Genomic DNA, 24,803 nt, shown 5'->3' with positions numbered 1-24,803 from the left:
CGGGGTTAGTGAAGCTAAGAATAGATTCCAGGTAGGGAGGTATTTACATGGTTCGAAGTCTCATTCTGATGCCACAACCCTAAAGCACTATGAGGCCAGGCTTAAGCTTGTGCCCTTTTTTCTCCTCCAGGAAATAAGCCTAAACTACGGCAACACATAGGTTTTAAAAAAACAGATTTTCATTTTTGTCTTTCTTGTGCTATCAGTTTTCGAAACAGGTTTCATTTTTAAGGGACTCTTCTTTCTTGCATCTGAAGGGTGTCAGTACACCCATGGGTAACAGGAAGAGGGACTAGAAAGTGAGATTTCAGATGAGAGGCAACTCAGTAGTCCATCTGGGAGCAAGTGACATCTCAGGTACATTGGCCAAAGGTTTGGATTTCCTTTTATGCAGCTTTGTGCTCAGCACAGTCTGGCCCTGGGGACTTCTACCGCTCAGACCCCCTCCTTCCCTTTACCAGTTCCTCAGCACTCTGTTCTGTCATTGTCGGTTAGGTCTTTTTCAATAACCCGCTCAGGGCAGCTCTCCCATTGGGTTGTACACTTCTAGAAGGCAGAACTATAGAGATCTGCACACGGTAGGTGCTCAATAAATGTATTAAAATCTAAGCCAGCAAGCCAGCATCAGATGGTGCAGAAGCCGCAGACAGACTCATTTTCCAGTCTGCCCACAAAAGCTAAATCTCTGCAGTCATGGAGCAGTCAGAGAAATGAAAGAAGCTTGGGGGTAATAAAGTATGAAAGATCTACTTAATCTGAAGCCTAGGGCTATAAGAAACCTGAAGTATTCTAGACAGCAGACATAATATTTTAGCTCAAATCTAACCAATGGCGGCAATGATTTCGGTTGTGTGGTGGTTTACACGCTTTTTACACATTCTGAATGTTTATGTCCTGTCGTCACATACAACGGGTTATCACAGACCACAAAGTTTCTATGGCAACTGCATGAGGCTGCTGAACACAAACATAAAAATAACAATTAAACCATGCATGGGTCTCTTTCTATGAAAGGGGTTATCCAAAGATCTTAACTTTAACCCAAGTTGAGTTAATATAAAATTTGAAACATTAGGAAATGTGAGCTTTGGTAAAGATACCAAACAATTCCTTCTTGGGCTGTGAACAGATCTGCCAAGTTCCAAGTAAAGAATTTATTTTTAAACTGTAACACTGAAGTCCAATGCAAAGGATTCCAAAGGTAGGGTGCTATAGGAAGGATTTCTATACTAGTTCATTCTTTCAACAAGACAATTCCGATCACGCAGAGCTCTATCTACAGAAACTGAATCTCAAGGGAAGGAAAATGGAAACCAAGCTTTGTGCTTTAAATATATTACCTAAAAGAAGAACACTCATGTTTTGTGCTTCCAGACATTCGATAATCTCTATTGCTTTTTTCAGGCAACGTCTAAATGGGAGAGACGAGAAAAAGTAGCATTAATTCTTGAGTTTGGTATCGAAACAGTAAGAAATTTAGAGGTAGTCTGACTTGATCTTCAGTTGTCTGTCTAACTTACTTTTGCATGCTAAATCCCTCCAAATTACCATTTATACTATTCAGATACTGTAAGACACTCATCTGCCTATTAGAAACTTGAAATTTTCAAAAGGGAACCCCAAAATTGATGTAAAAATGTTCCTAGGTGATTTCTAAACTAGAAACCCTCAGGGAGAACTCGTACCGGAGCCTGCTGGTGAGTCCTAGTATGAGCCGTAAAGGCCCACATCTGGAGACTGTGCTGCATGTGCATATTGTTTTAATTCAAGGTTACCTGCCACACGGTCAGTGTGGCCGAAAAGACCCAATGTACCCAGAAAGCCTTGTGTCTCTCTAGATGCTCTATTCTGAGACTGTTGTCACTGTAGACAGCTTTGCTTTACCTGCTTTAAACTAGGGGTTTTACATACGCTGTTCTCTGCCTGCAGTGGTGCCCCCATCCCCGCCCCCGCCTCTTCATCTGGTTAGGGACGCTCAACCTTCTCTGCCCCGCGCACAGAAAAGGTTCTTTTTATAACACTTATCGCAGTTTGCAATAACACGTTCAAATCACGGAACGTGCAGCAGGCTCTTTAAGACATAACTGTTAGTGAGTGTGGAGGCTGCTCTCCTCTCTGCAGCACTCACGGCAGAACCGAGGGGTATGCCGAGCTAGCAGAGGAAGAATTCCTGCCTTTCCTCAAGCGTATCCCAGGATCGGGGCCATTCTCTCACCCCGTAACCTCTTCTGTTCTGTGCCTCCCTCTGCTCTCTCCATTTAATGGCAACAGAGAGGAGCTATTCAAAATATGAAGTAGGAGAGGGACTGGAATTCTGTTCTCTTGGAATCTCAAACCTAATTCCAAAAATCCAAATGACTAAGTGACACTAATCATGATTTAAAAAAAAAAATTTTAAATAGATAATATACACAAAAGACAGGGAATTCTTCTAACACGGCATCCCTCCCCTTCCCATCCCTGTGGAGACCCAGCACTGCGCCTCGGAATTCGGGGCTGCCGCACTCTTTTTCACTGTCTTTCAATGCCTGGTCTATGGTCAAGAGGAGATCTCTTTGTGAGCAGGTAGCATGTCTGTAAATTCTGGTCAAATGTGCACATAAATAAATAACAAATGTAAAATCTAGCTGAGCCCTGAACAGATCTAAGAATATTTAACTGTCTAATATAAAAGAGTTAAATTTATCAATTTGCTTTACTACTTTGAATTAGAGAACTATAAATCTCATACACAAAACAGTGGCTTGAAATACCTGATTATGTCAAGCCAGCTGCTACTTTCCAACAGAGAAAACCATTTTATATCTGTGTCCCAAAATTCGGTGCTGTTATCTGAAAGAAGAAAGAAGAGTAAAGAAGTCAGGTGGTTTCCCCAAACACCTGCCACGAAAAACGTGTGCTACTCAACCATGCTGTCCAGACAAACAGCCCCAGATTAAATTGCAAATCCAGGCACAAAATCTCTGTTTTAAGTAACGGGCATTTGAAAACTTAAGCTGAAATGGTTTTTGAACTGTAGCCCCTGGAAGGGTGTGGCAGTCAAAAACATATTTTTATTGCTCAAATAAAAAGTGTCCTTACAATATGTATCAGAGCCACGATCCACCCTGAAATTCAACAAGGAGAATAACAGGCTTCAGGCAGAAATAACCGACGTCCAGGCTGTTGCTCCTAAAACTGGAAAACCCAACGAGATACATCCTGATGCCACAGAGGCCCAATGGGGGGACACAGCTCCCACTGGAATCCTAAATACACAGATATATTTACCTTTCAGACCATCACACGATCCCTCGACCCGCCTAATACAGAGATCCTGCATTTTACAGAAGTCTGATATATTTCAAAGCTGCAACCTCAAACCAATGAAAAGGCGGATACTCTTTCTAAGTCCTGGGTGATGAAAACAAAGTGGAGAATCGCGATCTTGTATCAACCAGTAAAATATCTTAGACTTTCCGCCAGGTCCCTACTTTTTATAAATCTACTTAATAACACATATCACAGTGTCTTTTAGTTATCTGTGTACACTTCTTTCTCCCTTGGTGTCGTATTCATTTTTCTCTCCAATGCCTTGTATAGTTGGTTAGTACATATTAGAGAAATTCAGTAAATGTTGGCTGAATAAATTAACAGCTAGGCTTTGCTAGGCTACAAGGTCTGAGTTCGGAAAAGTGACCTGTAAGTGTGAAATCTCAGACGGTAAAAATTCATTCAAGAATGAAAGATGCAACAGCCAGCTGAGCTGTATTAGATATGATTTGCGCTCTAAACTGTTCATCATGAGTAGCCTGGGCGGGGAAGTTGGGGATGGCTGGGATGGGCATATCTCATTTTCTCCTTTGTTCGTTTCTGATTGTTTTTACATGGTTGTATATATATTCATTCAGGGGGAAAAAAGGAAAATATTTCCACTTGGCAGGGGAGTCCATTTAATAAACCACTGAGGAAAACAAACAGATCATTTGCTTTCTAAATCACTGCAAACAAGCCAGTGACTACAGGTATTGTACGATTCTATGACTTTTAAACAAAGAAGCCCCAATGCTCACCACTGGGCAACCGGTGTGCTGAAGGAAGGAGAGAAAGGGAAAGGTGGCAAAAGGCAGAAGAAAAACAGAGAGGGAAGCGAGGCAATGGAAGCCGGCCCCTCGGCTACCAGCCCCCCCACTCCCGGACATCAACCCTGACAGCCATGAACTTCTACGTACTACCAGAAGGAACCCAGGGAAAAGGCACCAACTTTCACCTGATCCACGTGGCATGTCTCTCCCCATTTGACAGAAAGGTTTTGCTCAGCATTCTTCTCACCTATCAGAAACAGCTGTTTAAATTTAGCGTATGCAGTCTGGATGTCCTGCAGGGATACGAAGTTGCTTGAAAGGTCTTCAGTTTTGACAAGTTCTTTGGGTGGTTTGTGGATGATCCTGTAAATTCTAGGTATCAAAAAAATGACGAGAGATTAGGAGAGCAGACGAGAACTAGAAACAGCTTGTTTCTCCTGAGCACTCCCTATGTGCCGAGACCTGTGAGAAGACCACCCCCCTTCCCGCCCAGTTACGCTCACCGACGGGGCGGCCACCACAGGGCTGCCGGTCCCAGTCGGCGGAGGCGGAAGCGGAGGTGTGTGGACTGGAACTCCCTGGCCCAAGATTATGAAGTTTACGATCTGTTTGAGCCATGATTTGAACCAAGGCAATTTAACTCCAAAGTCTACTCCTTTTCTGTTTTAATTTATCTACTTCGGTGTTTTAACTTTTTATTTTGAAAATTTTCAAACATGCAGAAAAGTAGAAAAGAATAGCACACTGACATACACCATGACCTAGTTTCCACAACTGTTAGCATTACGGACATCGTGCCACTTCCCCCTAAATGCTTTCGGCACCTCTAAAAACGATGCAGTCGACACTTAATGATTACATTACACTGACTCCTTCCGATGTAATTAAAATGACCGCTCTAAGTTGTATTCCCAAGCACTAAGCTATCAGAGCTAAATAGAAATGCACATACTACTGAGAACTGTTCCTTGCTTCTCAGAAAACAAGAACTGAGCTGAACAATAACAAAATGTTAACCAGTACTGACCCATCCAAGAAGCTCTTTTGGACTTGTAAAATACTATCATCCTGTTCTTTGGGCAGTGCTGACATTTTCAAAAGGGCACATCCATTGTGGCAGGACCAACACCATATCTGCAGAGGGGAATAAAGGTTTTCTAAACATAATACACACAACCCAACAGCGAAGGGAGGGCAGAGGAGGAAAAAATCGTGAATGACCATAAGTGACAAGCTAGCATTTAAATTCGGACAAGAAAATTTATAACTTCAGTACAAAATGGCTGGATATATTCAACTTTCTTAAGCCAAGGAATAGCTACTTGCAATGAAAAAGATTGATTTAGTCTTAAAAAACAAAACAGGTCTAGACAGACACACTCAGACCTGTTCATGGTCTAACATATACCTTTGAACTTGGCTTTAGGGCTGGGAACCTACCTGAGGACAACAGCATTATGATTAATACTTCTAGGACAGTGGCTATAGTTGGTGTGCAGCTAATCATGTCAGGATTTGACATAAATTAACTCACAGACAGCTGCAACAGTGTGACTCTAAAGGTCGTGCTCTGCCTGGACGGCACAAAGGGGGCAGCTCCTGTCACGAGAGGAAGTTCACAATAGAAGGAACGGAAAGCAGGCCACTCAACATGTATTGAAACGAGAAGACAGTGCAAGGCGCTGAGTTAGGCTGTGGGAGGATGTAAAGAGGGCTGAGGTACTATGCGTCTACCTCCAAGGAGCTGAAACTCTAAAAAGGAAATAAGTTTACAAATATAGTAAAGCGAAGGTGGTAAAACACAGAGGAGAATTTCCAGAGACGACAAAGGGAGGGCAGAGGAGGAAAAAATCGTGTGAATGACCGTAAGTGAAAAGTTCCAGTTTTTCTAGATACAGTTTTGTTTGCTGTTTCACAGGAACAAATGGAGAGTAGGAATGGTCCTGGGGCAAAGTAATCTGCCCGCAGTGCCTGGAATGGAGGAGAGGGCGAGGCTGCTTGGGACGGGTGAATACAGCTGTGAACTCTGTGCCCCGTACAAACGCCTGGCTAAAGCCAATCCCCTGCCCTGAGCTGGGCCCTGGCTCAAAGGTAAAACTAAAAGATCTCAGCTGCCCACAGGGGACACCTTGTTGCCATTCTTCCGTAAGGTATAAACCACACCTTGGATATGCGAGCAGCAGCCTGGGCTGGGAGACTAGAGACCAGCACACAATCCAGGTGATACTCTACCAACTTACTCTACTAAGTCAGAAAGAGGAACCAGTTCAGGGTTTCGGGGTAAGATGATGGATTCAGCACTGGATATGTTAGATGCCTAGTACCAATAGAACATCTATGGGACGATATTCAAGAGGCACCTAAGATGAGGGTTATATAGCTTAGGAAAAGGAGGCAGGACTGGAGCTCTGGTAATGACAGCTGACTGGCAGCTGACGTGCAGGAGATGTGAACCCATGCAGGGAGTGAAGGCAGAGGGACACAGAGCTGCCTGGAAACTGCCAACGAGTGCTGACTCGCCCGAGGGCCTGGCGGTACTTTAAGATTCACAAAGAGGTGGAAGTGTTAGAATGCTGAGACCATTCAAAGGGCCCTCTGCTGTCCTCTTATTCCCTTTCCCAATGTCATGCTAAGCAGTGTGAAGAAATCACCACAGTTTTCAGTCCTCTGCCAAAGTTGGCAATTTTCGAAATGCCCCCCTAGTTGGTGCAGCTCACTCTGATGAAAGGAGAGAAAGTCCTACTAGCCATGACTGGGTGGCAGGTTCTAAGAAATTAAGTGTTCTTAACCCTTTTTATCTCCTCTCTTGGGGCAGAAAAGGTGGCTTTTGGTGGTATTTAACCATAACCCGTTTTCTATTTGGGGCAAAAACATAACCATCTCAGCTTAGCTGAGGTGCCATGGGGCAACTCTGTTAATATCCTCTATTTAAAACAGTGAATAGAAAACAAGCAAAATTCTTGGTCAGAGAAAGATTCTCACAGGATTTAGCAAAAAGCACACGTGTTCTCCTATTGTAACACGTACAATTTCTGTCTGGGAAAAGGGCCACAGAATTCTTAATATGAATGACTTGACAACAGACAAGAAGCACAGTTTGTTTATCTAAAAAAAGTAAGGGGAGTGGATTATTATTTCATACATTTACAGTGTCTCTCTTAATAGAACCAAAGACAGAGCTTTAGAGGAACATGTAAAATTGGAGGCTAGAAAGCAGTGGAAGTAAGGAGAGGCGCTATGAAGGGCGTAAGAGGACTCTGACAGCGCAGTGTCTCCAAAGCCAATACAGGAATTTAAAAGGCAAAAAAAGCGAGGACGTCATCAGTGTTGAAACTGTAGTGACGGTGTGGAGAACGGGGGCCACAAAAGCTCGATGCTGTCTAGAGGGCCACTTAGCAGAACGGCGGGGAGGAGAAGTCATGCTGCAAGAAGAGAGTCATCGTCGCAAGAACAGAAAATTAGTACAGATTCTAAGTACATTTAGCAGTACAGTGAGGAACAAGACAGCAGCTTGACTCTTAAGGAAGGGCTTTTTTGGGTTAGGGGAGACCTGAAGATGCTCCAAGAAGAGCAGACTGTGCAGAAAGACACACGCAGAAGAGGGAGGACTGACGGAAGCAGGTCCTAGACAAAGCAAGGGCAGATGAGACCAAGAGCCCAGGCAGAGGTTTGGATTTGAGATGGAGAGAAGAAGAAGCATAGAGAGAAACCATAGGAGGTAGAAAAAAAGAAAGCTGAGGGAGGTCTTGTCGCTTGCTGTCCAAGATCCCACTAGAGGAAAAAGATCATTGCCAAGAGTAAAAAAGACTGGAATCACAAACTTAAAAAGAGAATATAAAAAAATGTCTGCGGCAGCCTCCAGGGAAGCATGATGCAGAAACTAAAAGGAATTAAACAGACTGCTGAGCAGACAAGGACCCAACCAAGTCAAAGCAGCAGTTTTCGGGTACCCCATTAAGTATGCTCTGTCATTTGGTATAATCTGTAGCAAAGTTCCTTAGCCCACTCATGGGCAGACAATGCGTCTTCGTGTCTTCCTGCAGAGCACACCCTCTTTTCCTAGATTCATCTGTGAAAGGCTGAGGACCCTCATGCTTATTCTTCTAAAATAGCAATTCTCAAAAGGCAGTCTACAGATCCAGGGAGTAGAACCCAATGTCCTTTTAGGTGTGCTGACAATAATACTAAGACGTAATGTGCCTTTTTCTCTGCGTTGACAGTTGCACTGATGAGCAATGGCACTGGCAGATGAAATTGCCAGTACCTTAGCACCAGTCGAGGCCCTGCTACCAAACGGCACAGGCCACTGCATTCTTCACGGCCATGCACTTGCAGAAAACACATTGTTTCACCTGACAATGTCCTCGATGAGGGACTAAAAATTATTATTGTATTAATCTTGACCATTACATGCCCTTTTAGTATTCTGTGTGATGGCATGGGAGGTAAGTACAGTGAAGTACAACGTTTGTTCTAAGGAAAAGCACGTAGGTGACTGAATTAAGAACTAAACTAGATGCTTTTTTGTGGAACTGAAAGAATAACTGACAGGGAAACTATGGACATTCAGACTTTGGTAACTAGCATACATTCATTCTTAGGGAAAAAATGAATAAAGTAGGTCTATCATTTCGAAGAAAACAACTGACAATTTGTTGTCAATGATAAAACTTAAACTCTCAAGTAAAAATTAGAACTTTGGTGGTAAACTAGCCTCACCTTCTAGCTGAACAGCTTCTCAATATTCAAACTTTTCTGATAAGACAGAGGTGATGTTAATTAAATGTTATTTTTATATTATATAAGGAAACATGTCGATATTTGGATGATCTATATTACCTAGGGAACTAATATTTTCCAAATGACCAATGGATGATATAAAATCATACACATTTTAAAATTCAGTCAGAGATCAATTAATTTTAATTTAGCAGAGAATAAAATGTTTTATTGTTTTCAAATTAATCTTTATGAAAGCATCACTTATCAATGTTTTGGTGTACCATCAAAGAATAATATTCTCAATTATCAGAAAAGACTATATAATATTTCTTCCTTTCCCAAATGCACATCTGTATGATGCTGGATTTTTCTTCATGTATGTCAACCAAATTCCAACATATCATAACAGACTGAATGAAAGAAGCAGATAAAAGAACATAGCTATCTTCTATTTTCAAAAATATAAAACATCCTGTTTTCATTTTGGACAATATAGTTATTTTTCAGAGAAATATGTTATTTACGTTAGTATGTAATGAGTTTCTTCCTAAAATAAAATTTTAATGTTTAACTTTAACATGGCAAATACCAATAGATACAACCTCATAAACGAAAACTCTTTGAGACCCTAAATACTTTTTAAGAGCATAAAGAGTCCTGAGACCAGAAAGTTTGAGAACCACTGCTCTAAGTCGAAGGATGCAAACTGGTGGACGTGAGCCAGCTTGGGCCCAAAGACATGATTTTTTAAATGTCTGAAGCAAATAAATACATTTAGAAATCAGGAAACCTCACATAAAAATCCCTATCTCTGGCTGCTCCTGAGAAATCAGGACATCTGACAAGACCAGGCCCATATTTCCACGTAGCGCGAACCTGCTGCCACAGAGCAGCAGCCGCCCCTTCGACCAGGCAGAGGGTCTCTGGTTCACTGCGATGCCCACGCTCATTACTTGCCGGGCCTGGGCATGTGACCCCCACTTACACATCTCACCTCCCATACAGGAGTGACCCTTCTGGTCAACCAGCCATGTGCACAGCATTTATTTGTAATTCTCATTCCTCACTAAATTCCTGCAGGCTTGGCAACTCCCAATAGCCCATTAGAAACTGGAGTAACTGCCAGTCTTGCTTTCTTTGATCAGTGACACGCTAAATATGGCTCTCATCCCGGTCTGTTCTGTGAAAACTCAGTAAGCTCTCCATGTTGTCTCCCAGAAAAAAACACAGCCACGCCCATTCAGAGATTAATGATGCAGGCCAAAAAGTATCTTAAACCCTACTACTCTTAGAATGGTTGGCTCAGCCTCAAAATGATTTATTTAGGTGTTAAATCAGGCTGGCTTTCAACACCAGACGTATCTGTAATCCTCTTAAAGCTTTTAAAAGATGTCTCTGCTAAGAACTGCAGAGCATCTGTGAAAACTTTAGAACTCTGTCCCAGGGAGCGTCATGTCTAAGAGACTCCTCTGGGGAGTCCCTAAGATATTTTTGGATCACTCTTGGACTGAAGACAAACTCTTTAGTACCAAAGCCACAGGCTTTAAGTAGAACACTTTGCCAAGATGGGCCGATGAGCAAGCCAAGGCTGTTAGGTTTCCAGATGCACTTACTGGTATGCCATGACCCTGAAAGCGTGGCACATTCTCTTCAGGAAGAAGGGTGGGGATGACAAAGTACGCTGGCAACCTAGAAGAAAGAGATGGCATCGGTTTTAGCGTTAGAGTTAATTCACTGAACATGAACGCTCTACTTTAATGAACACAGGAAACGGACGATACTCCCTGTTAAGAACCAACGCAGATCCACTCTCTCTGGCCAAATCAGTCAGGAATCTGAATTCAAATCCTAGCTCTGTCTCTGATTTGTGTAAATGTAGGTAAATTACCCCACCTCTCTGGTTCTGTGCCCTCATCCACAGAATGTGAGGACTGGAATGTGATATCTAAAAGTAAATGAATTCCAAAATTGGGAGTGATCTTTTTCATGGTATCGGGACAATATAAGCACTTGTGTTGCTCAGTTTGACTTGTATGGAAACCAGTAATTATGATGATGACTGCCCATTTTATCAAGTGCCCTGACAACATTCAAGTGCTTATTATATACCAGGCTCTGTTCTAATTACTTAACATGAATTATTCATTTAATCTTCCCAGCAACACTATGAGGTATGTACTATTAGTTCCACTCTACAGATAAAGAAACTGAGACATAGAACGCCTAAGGCCCTTCCCAGGTGACACAACTAGTACGCATTAGCGGAGCTGGGACCTGACCCCAAGCTGTGTAACTTCAGTTCCTACCTGGGAAAATTTAGGTTCTAAAAATAATAAACCTTGTCTATGGCCGTGCCGCCCTGAACATGCCCAATCCTGTCTGATCTCGGAAGCTAAGCAGGGTCAGGCCTGGTTAGTACTTGGATGGGAGACCACCTAGGAAGACCAGGTGCTGTAGGCATCAGAAAAATAAATAATAAAATAAAATAAAAATAACAAACCTTTTCAGAAGGAATGTAAGAAAGATGGGTTTTCAGAGTTGTGGAGATCAGGGATATACAGGGATATCATCTCATCCTCTAGTTAGCAAATGCAAGCTTCTGTTCATAAGAAACCCACTTAAGCTCTATCACTGAGAAGCTGTGAAGCTCTTTCACTCAAAGAGCCTGAAATAAAGCCTTGCAGGAAATAAGGTACCTGTGGTGTAAGAACTACAGTGAAAATAATCAGATGGTGTTTGTGTGCATGCTGCATGTGTGAAGCAAATCTCTGAAGTATTAGGTCATAGGAAAGATGAATTTTCTAAGTTGAAAAGATGAGAATTTGAACGTGAGCAAGAAGTTAAAACGAATGGAGCAACATTTTAAACATCACCATGGGGATGTGCTTATCAAAATCCAGACTATGGGAAACTATCAGACAAATGGCCTGGTTTCTTGAAAAAAAATTATAAGAAATAAGTGATGGTGTGAGAATTTATAAATTAAGAGACCCCAGAAACCTATCAACTGCAAGATATCAATCTCATTGAATCCTGATTAATTATAAAATAGATAAAAAGATAAAAGACAAATTGTTTTTAAAATTTCTAAAACAATGGGGAAAATCTGAACACTGGATACTGAATGGTTCTAAGGAGCTAATATTAAATTTGAAAGTTGTGATAATGGTTTTATGGTTATATTTATAAAAAGATTCCTTAATTCCTAGAGGTGTGTACTGAAATATTTATAAATAAAATGCGTTGCACTCTGGGATTTATTTCAAAATAATCCAAGGGAGGCATAGAGAAAACAGAATGAGCCACGAGTTAATAATTAGGTTGCGCATTTAAATCATGGGGAAAGATTCAAAAAGTGCCAGTGTCCAGCCTCCATCCCAGAACCATTACACGTCGGGAGTTTAAAAACTCTCTAGCTGAGCAATCAGGATGAAAGCTGTTGTTCCAGAAGATCCTGCTACTCAAGTACGCAGCAGCATCGCCTGGATCCTTATAAGGAAAGCAGGTTCTCAAGCCCAACCCCAGACCTATAAAATCAGAATTCCCAGGTGACTTGGCTGGACTGGAAACCAGAAGCACTGCTCTAGATGGCGACTTACAAACAGATCACTGTTTCTCAACCTTTACAAGAGAGTCACCCATGGGGTTTGTTTAAACCAGATTCCTAGCTCCTTCCTCAGCTCATTCCACAAAGCCGGGGTGAGGTCACGGCGCTTTAAAATAAATTCACGTCTCCTCTTACTAGTGAGGTTGAATATATCACAATGCTGGTTAACCAGTTAATTTTCTCTGTCTTTCGCCGGAGGGGGAGCGAATATCAGAACCACAAATATTAGCGTATATACCAGTCACTCAGGAAAGGAGGCTGCACAGAGATGGGACAGCTCTGCACCGGTGAAGGGAGGTGGAGATGTCCTCTCCTGTCTCACTGAACTTCAGGTGGGTCCATGTGAGACTCTCACTGTCTACAGACGAGTAGCCCTCCCTGCCTGGACGGCAGTCATTTTAGTCATTCAGATGAGTTCAGAAACGGCCCCTCCAAATACAGGATGATTTCCTTCAAAGACAGTTGTATGAACTGTTCAGGCACAGCCTTAGTTAGAGTAAGGAAACCTTCAAAGCAACAGTACCGGAGCAGCAGTGTCTTCCTGTGGCTGTGTCATTCATAGGTCCCTCTGTTACGTACATCCTAGAGTTAAGACCTTTTGATACCTTCATGGGGAGGTAGGATGAGAGAAGGGCTTTCAGGAGAAGGAAAGGTCTGTGGGACTGGAACAGCCAGCTCTGACCTTGCAGGAGGGTGAAGTAGACACTCAAGTTTCTTATTCTCATCCAAACTGACTGGAGTCCCCTCTAACTACTCAGGGTACTTTCGTTAATTTATTCATTCTGCCTCCTAATTCCTGAGTCCCTCTTGAAACCAGGCACTGCACTTGGTTCTGCGGGTATCATGGTATTCATGTCATTATATAGAAACAGTGTCCTTGACTCCTAGAGCTGACAGGTTGCAGAAACAAACATTAATCAAATGGTGATACAGATAAAAATAAACTCACAATTGCAGGAAGTGCTGTGAAGAGAGGCAAGCAGTTCAATGCAGGCTCTCACACAGAGATCCGACCCTGTCTTGGGAAGGCTCCCTATATATGACACCTGAGCTGAGATCTGACAGATCAAAGGGAGGTAACTCACTTGTGCAGCTAGAAGCAAAAGGAGCATTCCAGACATGAGACTGCACAGGCCCTATCGCAGGGGTTCAGTATGGCCAGAGCGGTATACACAAAGCTGGAGACTTAGGCAGGAGTCAAACCATGAAGGGCCCTGTAGCACTCATGAAGTTCTGTTCCCTGTAGTAAGAGCAGTGGGGAGCCGCTGAGGCAAGAGCAAGGTGATCAGATACATACCGGAGGTGCTTTCGCGCCACTACAATAGAGAACAGACGCAGCAGGACCAGACTGGATGGGGAAGTCCACGCAGGCAGCTAGCATAGTGGTGCCAGTGGGAACAAAGCCCAGCTTTCCCTGCATCATTCCCGTGGGACAGAGAAGCGCGGAGGCGGGGCACTGAGCATTTTGAGTACCAAAATCTCACTAAAGCTCCATTCTCTGCATTGACCACTAACTTAAAGCTTTCCCTTGCTTTCTCTACCAGGTATATTTTTGATGTGCTAACATCTATGAGAGTATCAGTAAGTTTAATCAGTATGTGGCAGGATTTTTTTCTAAACAGTTCTGGGAATGGGCATGCCTTCTATCAGCACCAACATCACGTTACAAAATACCACCTGCTAGGAGCAGGCATTTCTAGCATCTGAGTAAGACCTAGGAGGCGATGGGTGGGAGTGTAGTGGGGGAGCAGATCCAACACAGGCCCTGCAGGCCCTCGCACTGTCACCGCGGTCCCCACTGTGACAGGAGGACGAACTTCATAACTATTTGAGATGGACAAACATCAAAACTGAGCTGAGGAAGGGGCCCGTCGGAACCATGAGTGGGAAATGTTCTACAGAAAACCATAGTCCCACTTCTTCACGGGGGTCGTGTTCCAAGACCCCCAGTGGATGCCTCAAATCGCGGATAGTACCAAACCCTATGTATACTATGTTTTTCTTTTACATACTTATCTGTGATAAAGTTTAATTTACAAATCAGGCACAGTAAGAGATTAACAACAATAACTAATAACAAAATAGAACAATTATAACAATATACTGCAATGAAAGTTATATGAATGTGGTTTTTTTTCCTCTCTCAAAATGATTTATTGTACTGTACTCACCTTTTCCCTTACAGGCTGCACTTTACTGCTTCTCTTGGGCATATCTACATTGCCAGCATCACTACTCCTGAACTTTGGGGCCGTTAAGTAAAATAAGAATTCCGTGAACCCAAGCACTGTGACATCGTGACAGTCTGTCTGGTAACCGCTACCTACGTGGGCGGGTAGCATCTACAGCGTGGACACGCTGGACAAAGGGATGATTCACGTCCTGCACAGGATGAAGTGGGGCAGCATGAGCTTTCACCATGCTACTCAGACCAGCACCCAATTTAAAACTTATGAATTATTTCTGGAATTTTCCATTTAATAGATTCTGACTGCAGTTGACCACAGGTAACTAAAACCACGGAAATCAAAACCATGGATAAGGGAAGACTACCGTACAAATTTTGTGAAACTGTTAGCAGGGTGCTGGGGAATATGTTCCAAGATGGTAAGATGCACGTTTCTAAAAGAGGATTATGCCGAGTCATCCTTCAAATGTAGGTCAGATCGCATCATGCCTCTACCGAAACGCCTCCTCACCGAACTGTAAATTCTTCCAACGGCCTCCCAACCTGTCACCATCCAGCCGCCCCTCTCCTCCCTGGCCTCCCCTCTTACCATTCCAGCCAGCCCCGTTCTCCTTGCTGGTGTTCATACAGCCAGACAGGATTCTCCCTCAGGTCCTTTGCTCCTCCTGTTCCCCTGCCTGACCGATCCTCTCCGCCAGCGGCTCAAGTGTCCCCTAACCTCGTGACTGGTCTATTTTTGTCCACAGCACTTATTACCTTTTTAATATACTACCAATACTCATTTATTCTATCGTCATCTTCCTTCAACTAAAATGACAGTTCCAGGAAGGTAGGGATTTTTAGGCTCTGTTTACCTCTGTACGTTCAGGAGCTAGGATGCTGCCTGGCACATAGCAGACACTCAAAAGTTTATACTGAATGAATAAATGAATCAAAGTGTTCGATAAAAGGAAAGCGAATACACGATATAAATTTGGAAATGCCTCTAAAAATTTTAGACTTAGATTACAAATACAATGATGAGAAAAAAGACACAAATTCACTTTTGAATGCTTTAAGGCACACTTTATACTTCAAGGGTTTCTTAAAAAAGCACAGTATCCATGTAGAAAAACTCTCTTACAGTGCTGATGGGAATGTAAAATGGAGTAGTCGCTGTGGGAAACAGTCTGACAGTTCCTCAAAAAGTTAAACGCAGTTACTAATGGCCTAGCAATTCCGCTCCTAGTTACATACCCAAGAAAAATGAAAATATACAGTTGCACAAAATCTTGAACCCAAATGTTCACTGCAGCACTATTCATAATAGCTAAAAAGTGAAAACCCAAATGTCCATCAACAAATGAATGAGTCAATAAAACATGGTATATCCATGCCATGGAATAATATTTGGTAATAAAAAAAAAAAAATTCTGAAAACACGGATGAATCTTGAGAACATAACATTAAGTGTAAAAGGCCAAACATAAAGACCACATATTATATGATTCCACTTACATGAAGTGTTCAGAATAGGCAAATATATAGAAACAGAAAATGGATTAGTTGTTGGCTGGGGCTGCTGTGAAGATTGCTAATGGGTATGGTTTCTTTTGGAGATGATAAAAACATTTAAAATGGTCTGTGGTGATGTTGCACAAGTGTGTGAATACATTTTAAAACACTGTACATTTCAAATGGGTGAACAGGATGGCATGTGAATTAAATCTCGGTAAAGCTGTTTTTCGGAAGCACACCACTGAGAGCTCACCTCGCACAGACTCTGTAGCCTTCGTTGACACTCACTGCTGTGTACTTCTCGCTGCCTTTGGTCCTCTCTAACTCCCAGAGCCAGTCCGCAAGCGTGTCGAACATTACGGTCTGCTTCTTGGGACTGGTGGCTGACAAAATAAATTTAAAAAGAAAATCAAATCTTGTCATGAAGTGCTGGTACTTTAATGACATGAAAGTGAATCCTGAGGCCCAAATTTCCTCTGCTAAGTCCATCTGTATCCAAGCAGAATGAATTTACTGGTTAATCCTAACTTTGTTCTTTTTTTTTTTTTGTCATTAATCCAAAATTATGACTGAGGCTCTGTCTTTGCATAGTGAAGAAAAAGTTCTAGTTCCACTCCTTGCAAAAGTAATTATAGCTCCATTTTCAGTCATCTGACTATGAGATAATTTATATAACATAAAAAGATCCTGAGAGGCACTAAAAGACAGGCTTAGCACAAATGCTAAAAAGTATTTTTAGCCCTACCAATTTGTGCATAGGATGGCAAACTCATTTGAATAGTGTGTCAGATTCCAGAATGTAAACCCTCCTTCAATTTGAAGATACAACGCCAACAAGAAGATTTACCAGCGTGACACCTGGTTGCTGAGGCCTGAAACAAATCAGATAGCCGTGGAGCAGAGGGCCCGTGCCTGCTGGCCAACGGCTGCATCACAGTAATGGATACTTCTGCCCTACTCCTGCCCTGCTCCTACCTGCCAGGTGGAAACGCCCAAGAGCACTGCTCCCGAAGCCCCGCAGATCTGTCCTTGGCCCTCTTCCAAGCCTTAGCCCTTCTCGCTATGGGTGACAAACACCTTAACAATCTTGGGTATTTACAGAAATCAGTTAGTTCAAGCCATTGCACATCTTTAAAAAAAAAAAAAAAAAAAAAAAAAAAAAAAAAAACAAGATTTCTGGGAAAAACATTTTTTTCCAAAAAAAAATATATATATATTTGCTAAAACTCTCACCTGGTCTTTTTAATAAAACCAGATGATTGTACAAAGGATGATAATAAGAAATGATAAAAATAGTAGTTAAGCTTATATACATACAGTACGTGCCAGGGACTATTTCGAGCATATTACATTTATTTACTCAATCTTAGAACCCTACAGGATAGGTAATACTATTTTCTCCATTTTACAGATGTGGTACAGAAAGGTCAAGTAACTTGCCCAAGGTCACAGAGCTAGACAATAGCATAACTGGAATTCAAACCTAGGCAGCTATAAAGACCATTTCCATAAAGGCATAAATGCAAAAAAATATCTCCCCATGGACATAAATCATACTCCAATTCAAGCATAGGAGATCATTTTCTCAGGAATACATTAAGTCCTTCCCTAAAATGCCATGTCATAAGCATTGAGGACCCTTCAGCCGAAGCACAGAAAGCTGCCGCAAGGTAATGAAGCTGCCAGGTCTATCAAAGTAAGGGTTTTGGCACACAGACTGACACACACTGGCCAGCTGAGAAACTCTCCTAAGTGGGTCCAGACCAAGAATCAGGATGTAAGAGGATGAATTTTCAAATGTAAACCCAATAAATGTTTATATAAATTACAGTAATCAACAAAGTCATACTTTGCAAGTCTCGTATTGCAACCAGCTGTGAGCCAGCACCTAGTTAATCAGCATTCACACGTTATCTACCATGAAAAGATCTACCATTCACGAAGATGAACTTACTGAATGAACAAATTTTATGTTCAGCCTAATAGTACTACTAAGTATAATTTATATCAGCATAATTCTCTAAACATGATCCACCCTGAATAATATGCAGTTATACTCTTGACCTTCATTTAATGACTATACCCTATGTGTCATACATTTAATAATTTATAATCTTCAAAGTACTTCGAAATACTATTGTTTTTAAAATGAGAAAACAGAGGCCCCGAAAGTTAAGTATCATCCCCAGGATCACCTAGCTACTAAGAAGCTAGGCAAGAACTTGAAGTGAGGTGGGATAGACCTGAAATTCATACCTTTTCTACTAAATCACCATGGTTTCCAAAATGTGACCTGCTCTCTGATATTTACATAGCTGCACATGATAATCCTCTGCCTGAAATACCCCTCTGTGCCTACCAGACACTCCCACCTCTTCCACATGAGCTCACATACAGTCTTAGCCCTCTCTGATAGCCTTCCCTCCCCAGAGTGGGTGGGACTCCCTTCTCCTCCTAAGGCCCCTCCACCAGAGGAAATGTCACTCAGCTGCCACTGTTTGATGTGATGCTATTAGAGGGCAGGGATTTAGTCCCGTTCACCTCCGTATGCCCACAGTGCCTGACCCGTCGCAAGCTTCCGACAAATGTTTACTCAATGAGCAAGCAGATGGTGACAAAGCAACTGCATTCCAGAAAGCCTGTTAGAGTGTGTTAAACAAACATGCCACTTCCCTGACGAAAAGCACAGAGTGCACAGGATTAACATCATGTTAAGAGTAATGGGCAGAGAATAAGAACAAAAAGAGGGAAGAGAACTAGAGAAGGAAAAAGACATCTGTGGAAAATGCTAGATAATGCTAGGCATTATTATTATTATTTATGCCTACAGCACCTGGTCTTCCTAGGTGGTCTCTCCCTCAAGTTCTAACCAGGCCCAACCCTGCTTAGCTTCCAAGATCAGATACCAGGCTTGTTCAGGGTGTCATGGCTGTAGACCATGGACTGTGGCTCCACTGGGGCATGAACCCAGGACCTTCTGTGTGTAAAACAAACATGTTACCCACTACACTATGGAACCACGTCCACTAGGCATTACTAATAGTTAATTCAAATGACCAAAGTTTCTTAGTTAAAAGAATGCTCTCTTTTTCAGCAAAGTGAATGGAAAATATTTGGAATCTTGAGTTTTCTAACCAAGTTAGTTTTCTGATATGTTCTCTTATGTACAACTATTCCATTTCTCCCAAAATACTTGCTATAAAGCATGTTCCAGTTGTTTAAAAACTTTCTAGAATGCAAGACATTCTCTAGAGTCTTATGAAATGAAATCAAGTATATTATAATGGAGAAAAGTACTCAGGGACAAACAGGGCTATTTTAAACATGTCTCCATTTTATTGCTCCACAGTCTCACATTCCCAGTCATATGGGCAGAAAATGGGGAACAATCAAACCAATAATCCTTCATAAAAAGTAAACAAACCCAAAAGGTAAGTTGAAGCAAGAAAGATCACAGAAGAAAAAAATAGAAACTTTTTATTTTCTTTTTAAGAAACCTGAATGAGTCATCTAAGCAGAGGGGACCAATTGCTAAAGAGGAGGAGGAAAAACCTCATGGCTGGGTTTCCTCCCACTAGTTTCAGGTAGGAATTGGAAGGCCCGTCTACCCACAAGTTAAAACCCAGACGACACTTACCTGTATTGTTTTGTACAGCAGTTGCATAGGAAAACAGAAACAACCGTTTAAGCAGTTTAGGAGCCAGGGTATGGTGAATTATGCCACTGACAATCTAGAAAATAACCAAGCAATGGCTACAGTCATGCTTTAGGCAGATAAACGCTGAGCTGTCTAGGTTTTCAGTCATGCTAATAGGCTCCGATGGGCAGGAAGGCAGGACACTAACTCTCATGGAGGCCTGTTTGCATTTATGATGTTATCTCTGGGAATAATGGCCAAATAAACAAATAAACCATTCTGTCAGATTATCTAAGAGCTTGCAACTTCTAGGGAAATTTTTAAAACATCATCTAATTTCTCAAAAACTAAGGTCTAAAAACCTCAGGTGCCATATTCAGATACTCTAAAAACCTGATACTAAAGACATACGGCTGATATAACTGCCAAAATACTTAACTATTCTGATCCACTATGGTCTTTAGGACTTTATTCTAGAAGATCAGAAATCAACCCACTGTGCTTTTTATTTGAAGTTCCAAACAAAAGTATGTTTGGATAGATGACAAAAAAAAAAAAAAAATCATCATTCAAAATGAAGTTTCTGGCTTGTTGGGGAATTTTCCATAGCTACGCCACTCTTCTGCTCAGAATAGATACTGGAGTCATGTTTATTATTCTAACTGAACTTCCACACTACCTGAAAAAAAACCAAGGACCTGCCTGTAAAGTGTGCATAACTCACCGTAGCCAAAGACAACAGATGAAGTGGGCTCTCGCTAGGTTTCCCCTAATGCACTTATCAGGAGAGTGTAAGTTTGAGACCTTCAATTCTCAATAAGAGAAATACGGGAAGTCACAATGACCACGGTGACCACTTCACCATTATACATCTCAATTTGTTGTAGCAACCACCTTAAGCTGACCACAGTGTCCAAAAGCCCAGGCTCGTCTGGTGACTTGGCTTTGTCCATCTGACCTGTGTACCTTCTCCTCCTTCCACACGCTTCCACCACCTCATAGATATGAACTCGCTCACTCAGAAGTTGGGGATCACTATTACTTGGAAAGGCTGTCGGAGGCGAGAGAAGAGGGTTGCTTCTAGCTGCTTCCCCACTTCCTTTCCCCATCTGCCTCCAGACCCTGTTTTACCACCTCCCAGCCTTTGGAGCCTCCAGGAATAAAAAGATTACAAATTGAAGGATTAAAGGTAGCATGTGCCAAGATAACATATAGGCACACTTTACCAAATTCTCTCTCAATTGCAATCAAAGTATACAGGGTTAGAACAATTTCAACTTTAAACAGTAAAAAGCTCCCCTTAACCTTCATGCAGCATAAGCAAAAAACAGTGGGGAAAACCTGATGGGAAATAAAACCTAAAAATATATGCAACTAGTTACCCGTTTGACTTCTTCTTCTTTTGTGTACCTCAGACAAAAGTGGAATACCCGGAGGTCTTTGCAGTGGATGATGAGTTTCTCAGGGTATTTCTTCAGTTGTCCAAAGAGAGTTTTTTTTTTCTCATCAAACACTGTATATCAACAATGAAATCAAGAAGAGAAATTATGTTATATGGCAACAAATTAATACTAAAGAAACAAGGCAGACTATTAACTTCTAAAGACACCTCTCGAAAGTAAAAAGAAAGGTGCTACCTTCTAAGTACCTGTCGGCAGGGGGCCAAGACCAAAATGGACTGGCTACTTCTGTCAGCGGAACTGACGCTACCAACATGCTGAAAACCCAGCTCCGAAAGCTGAGATTACAAAAGATGGCTGGAAGACCACTAGGGACATGCTTCGGGGACAGTTGACTCCTGGGTTCATGGCTCCCTCCCTGTCCCAGAGTTTGGACCATGCAGCACCTACTAGTGTTAGGAATACCATAAATGACTACCGAGTGATTTCTGGAAAAGTTCTGTCTACAAAAATAGAGAAGTAGAGCAGAGAGATGCTTGAAAGCAGAAAAGAAATCAAGTGCAATACAACAGACCTTTGTCAGATTAGCCTTTTAAGTAAAACCTACACAGCTAACAGTGACAGCAAAAAGTTTGATCAAAAATCTAACACGTAATGACATTGTGGAAAATTAGAAAGAACAGTTTCCAAGTTCAATTCCAAGCTCCTCCAGGTAAGTAACCCCAAACAAACCACTTCATTATCTCCATTTTACATTCTACAAACTGATTTAAATGAGATGTACATGTGAAGAAATTTTAGTAAACTATAAAACACCACGAAACCATTATCATTATCAGCTATACTTTCAAAAGTTGGCAATACCCCTAGGAAATACAGATACTTACCTCCATAAATCTGATCAACACAATGGAGTGTAATGTCGTTTTCTCCTATAACCTTATTCTTAAATTGGGTCTCCTGAAAGAGTCAAAAGGAAACAGTTGTGACTTCTTTGTATGCACTGTTAGATATTTATAGAAAGAGCAAATCACCATTCTCCACTTGCACATTAAGAAAAAGGGAAATACAGCCACAACCCTAGGGAAAGGACAACAAAATGTGTAGGAAAAGCTGGTGATCAAACCCAGGCAGAGCATTACATTTCTGGGCTGTTCTGGGCAAACATACCATGCCACACACGATCGCCTTGAGAGGTACTGGGAAGTGGCGGGCAGGTTAAGGCTTCTCCATCAAAGCAAGCAGGTGAGTGGCAGCTGACATAGGAAGAAACCAGCAAGAGACTCGAGTTTCTGTAGATACTGTCTTTGTACAGGACTAGGAGTGAAGCCGCTGCAGCGGACGGCAGCCAGGAGGCCGCACCCTGAGACAGCTGTGGGGCCACTGCTGTTTCGGAAGCGAGGGTGGGCAGGGGTGGCTGGGTTTCCACGAGCGTACACCGCTCTCCGGGTGCGTGAGGGTTCTCTCCTTGCCGCACTACTCACTCTTCCTACATACAGGCAGGTCTTATGAGGACACTGCTACTCGGTGCAGAGTAAACATAAAACAAACCCTACCTTAAATGCCACATTCAGCATCAGTTGCATAACTGAACTCAGTTCCTGAATTTAAGCAAAGGTTTACAATAGTGAAAACGGGAACTGGTATATCTGGAGAGCTATGATTCTAATGAGTGATATGCACTGTGATGAAACATAAAAGAAAGTACAAAAAAGCTGACTGTGTCCACCTATGAAGTCAGACACAAGTCAGTGTGACAGGAGGCACGAGTGAGAAACTGCAGAATGGTCTTGCCACTGGAAGGAGAGCCTGAAGGACTGAGCGCAGACTAGTGGTGGGGACTTCTGTCCTTCGGGTCTGTGTGTGCTGTGCATGGAGGAATTAAGACGCTGGGGGAAAAGGACCGTAGGGCCGCGACCGCACTGCTCCCCGAGACTCAGCCAAACGCAGCTCAAACGTACATCATTACCCAATGCAGATTCATCATCACCCAAGAAAGCGATCTTGAAGTCTGTGCAGACAAGTTTCCCATAGATCCCACGCTGACAGGAATCTTCCTGGACATACTTCAGTACTGTGCTGGCTTCGCAAAGGAGCTGCTCACCTGGTCAAAAGCAAAACGAGTCCTCCTCAGGGTCCGCAGGGAATGTACAGCACACAAACAGTGAAAGCTTCCCTGGCTCTATTTATGTACAGACCAACAAACTACATACAGCACAGCACTTCAGAGGTTTAAACTTCCCAACGTGGCAGGAGCTGCAAAACTTAGGGGAGAAGATGGAGCAGAGTGGGGACCACTGATAAGCAAAACCTAAATGGCTCACATACACCTTCACGCAGGGCATTTCTCTATCTTCTCACTGTGAATAACGGAAGTTTCCAAAGAGGTGGAAGTGTTCTCAGTTACACTTGCAAGCAAACGATATCAGTGTTTTTGTTACTTGGATGCAAGCAGACGTTCCGCAGAATACCCTCAACGAGCGGAGCCAGGAAGGCTCGCCAGCAAGCTCCGGAACGCGGACCTCGAGCCCGCTTTCTGGTGAGAGTGGGCCGTTTCCCACGCTGGGGTTGCTAAAACACAGCGGGGTGTCTCCCTGGCCACAGGGCCTTCAGGCTGCTTCCTCAGGTACAGAGGATGCAGCACCACCACACTGCATCTGACTCCACAGACAAAGATGGGAGGAAAAAAGAGGCCAGAGGTTTGTGGGAAAAAAACTGTTTCCTCTCTTTCTTAGTTGAGAGCATTTCCTCTCAGTGTGTCACCTTTCCTGCTCTATCTGCAGGCACCCGGCCTGCATGAGAAGCTGTATTTCCTGGAGATAGAGCACTAATCTACACAGTCAAGATTAGGATTTAGGGATAGGTAAGCATTCTCTGCTCCCTGGAAACACTGAAGCTCATGAAGGCTGCATGTGGGGTGAGGGGAAGAAAATGAAAATATATGGGAAATAAAAAAACTAAGTGTAAATGCTTCGCAACAAAAAAGAAAAGAAATTTTTTCCTCCAACAAGTAACCATCTTTCCCTCAATCTCTCTCTGGATATTTCCTTCAATATCTTTCAATTTACTTGGGCCTAGAAACACATTTAGTCTCACCTTCGTTCAATATGTAAAGAAAAAAGCTTCAGACAGACTATCGAGGGAGGCATATTACGGTATTTTTTTCATCTTCCAAGGGTTCATTGCTAAGGACATACTAGAAGATGGCACAGTCACTAGCTCAGCCTCTAGAGAGACCACAGTTGGAAGAAAACAATGAAGTCAGGGCCTCGTTAGGGTTTAAAATAGTCCCAGAAAAAGTGCCTCAGCTAAATCCCTGGTCGAAAACATGTGAGCAAGGCTTCCTGTGTTTTCGACTCTGAGCATGAAACAGCTTTTAATAGTGAATCTTTCCCCAAGACCAGGCCAGCCATCATCAGTCTGTGGTCACGCTCTGGAGACCAGAAACCGGCGTGCAGAGGCTGGCACGGCACGGGGCTGTGGGGGCACAGCGCGGCACGCTGCGGCTAAGAGCCTGTGTGTGCGGAGCCCTGACTCACGGGAGGCAGGAGCTAGAAAAGATCTCAGTCCAATCTGGGAAACGGGGGCTCACCGCTGCACACCTACAAGAGGCCACTGAGTAATCCTGGGAAGAGGAGAATATATGTAACCCAAGCGAAAAATAAAGTTAGCAAATACACAGCCCAAG

At 42.6% G+C, this 24,803-nt stretch overlaps 1 protein-coding gene and 1 pseudogene across 6 annotated transcripts in view; one reads left to right on the top strand and one right to left on the bottom strand.

Moving 5' to 3' along the window:
- The window catches only part of MTMR12 (myotubularin related protein 12), a 74,364-nt gene that overhangs the window by 24,962 nt on the left and 24,599 nt on the right, over positions 1 to 24,803 (bottom strand). For 5 of the 6 annotated variants that reach the window (XM_016138281.2, XM_016138282.2, XM_036225490.1 and 2 more), the window contains exons 3-12: positions 23,077 to 23,219; positions 22,003 to 22,075; positions 21,098 to 21,228; positions 19,716 to 19,809; positions 16,332 to 16,461; positions 10,400 to 10,475; positions 5,092 to 5,198; positions 4,312 to 4,436; positions 2,754 to 2,832; positions 1,341 to 1,411 (exon numbers count right to left, since the gene is read on the bottom strand). In XM_016138281.2, coding sequence (XP_015993767.2) covers positions 1,341 to 1,411; positions 2,754 to 2,832; positions 4,312 to 4,436; positions 5,092 to 5,198; positions 10,400 to 10,475; positions 16,332 to 16,461; positions 19,716 to 19,809; positions 21,098 to 21,228; positions 22,003 to 22,075; positions 23,077 to 23,219 — 1,029 coding nt within the window. The remainder of the gene's footprint in view (positions 1 to 1,340; positions 1,412 to 2,753; positions 2,833 to 4,311; positions 4,437 to 5,091; positions 5,199 to 10,399; positions 10,476 to 16,331; positions 16,462 to 19,715; positions 19,810 to 21,097; positions 21,229 to 22,002; positions 22,076 to 23,076; positions 23,220 to 24,803) is intronic. The other variant, XM_036225489.1, reaches the window with a different exon arrangement.
- On the top strand, positions 11,128 to 11,246 carry LOC118607143 (annotated as a pseudogene).

Source organism: Rousettus aegyptiacus, unplaced genomic scaffold (assembly GCF_014176215.1).
Source record: "Rousettus aegyptiacus isolate mRouAeg1 unplaced genomic scaffold, mRouAeg1.p scaffold_m13_p_8, whole genome shotgun sequence".
NCBI lineage: Eukaryota > Metazoa > Chordata > Mammalia > Chiroptera > Pteropodidae > Rousettus > Rousettus aegyptiacus.
Note: the sequence above shows the minus strand (reverse complement) of the source record. Positions and strands in the feature narration are given on the sequence as shown.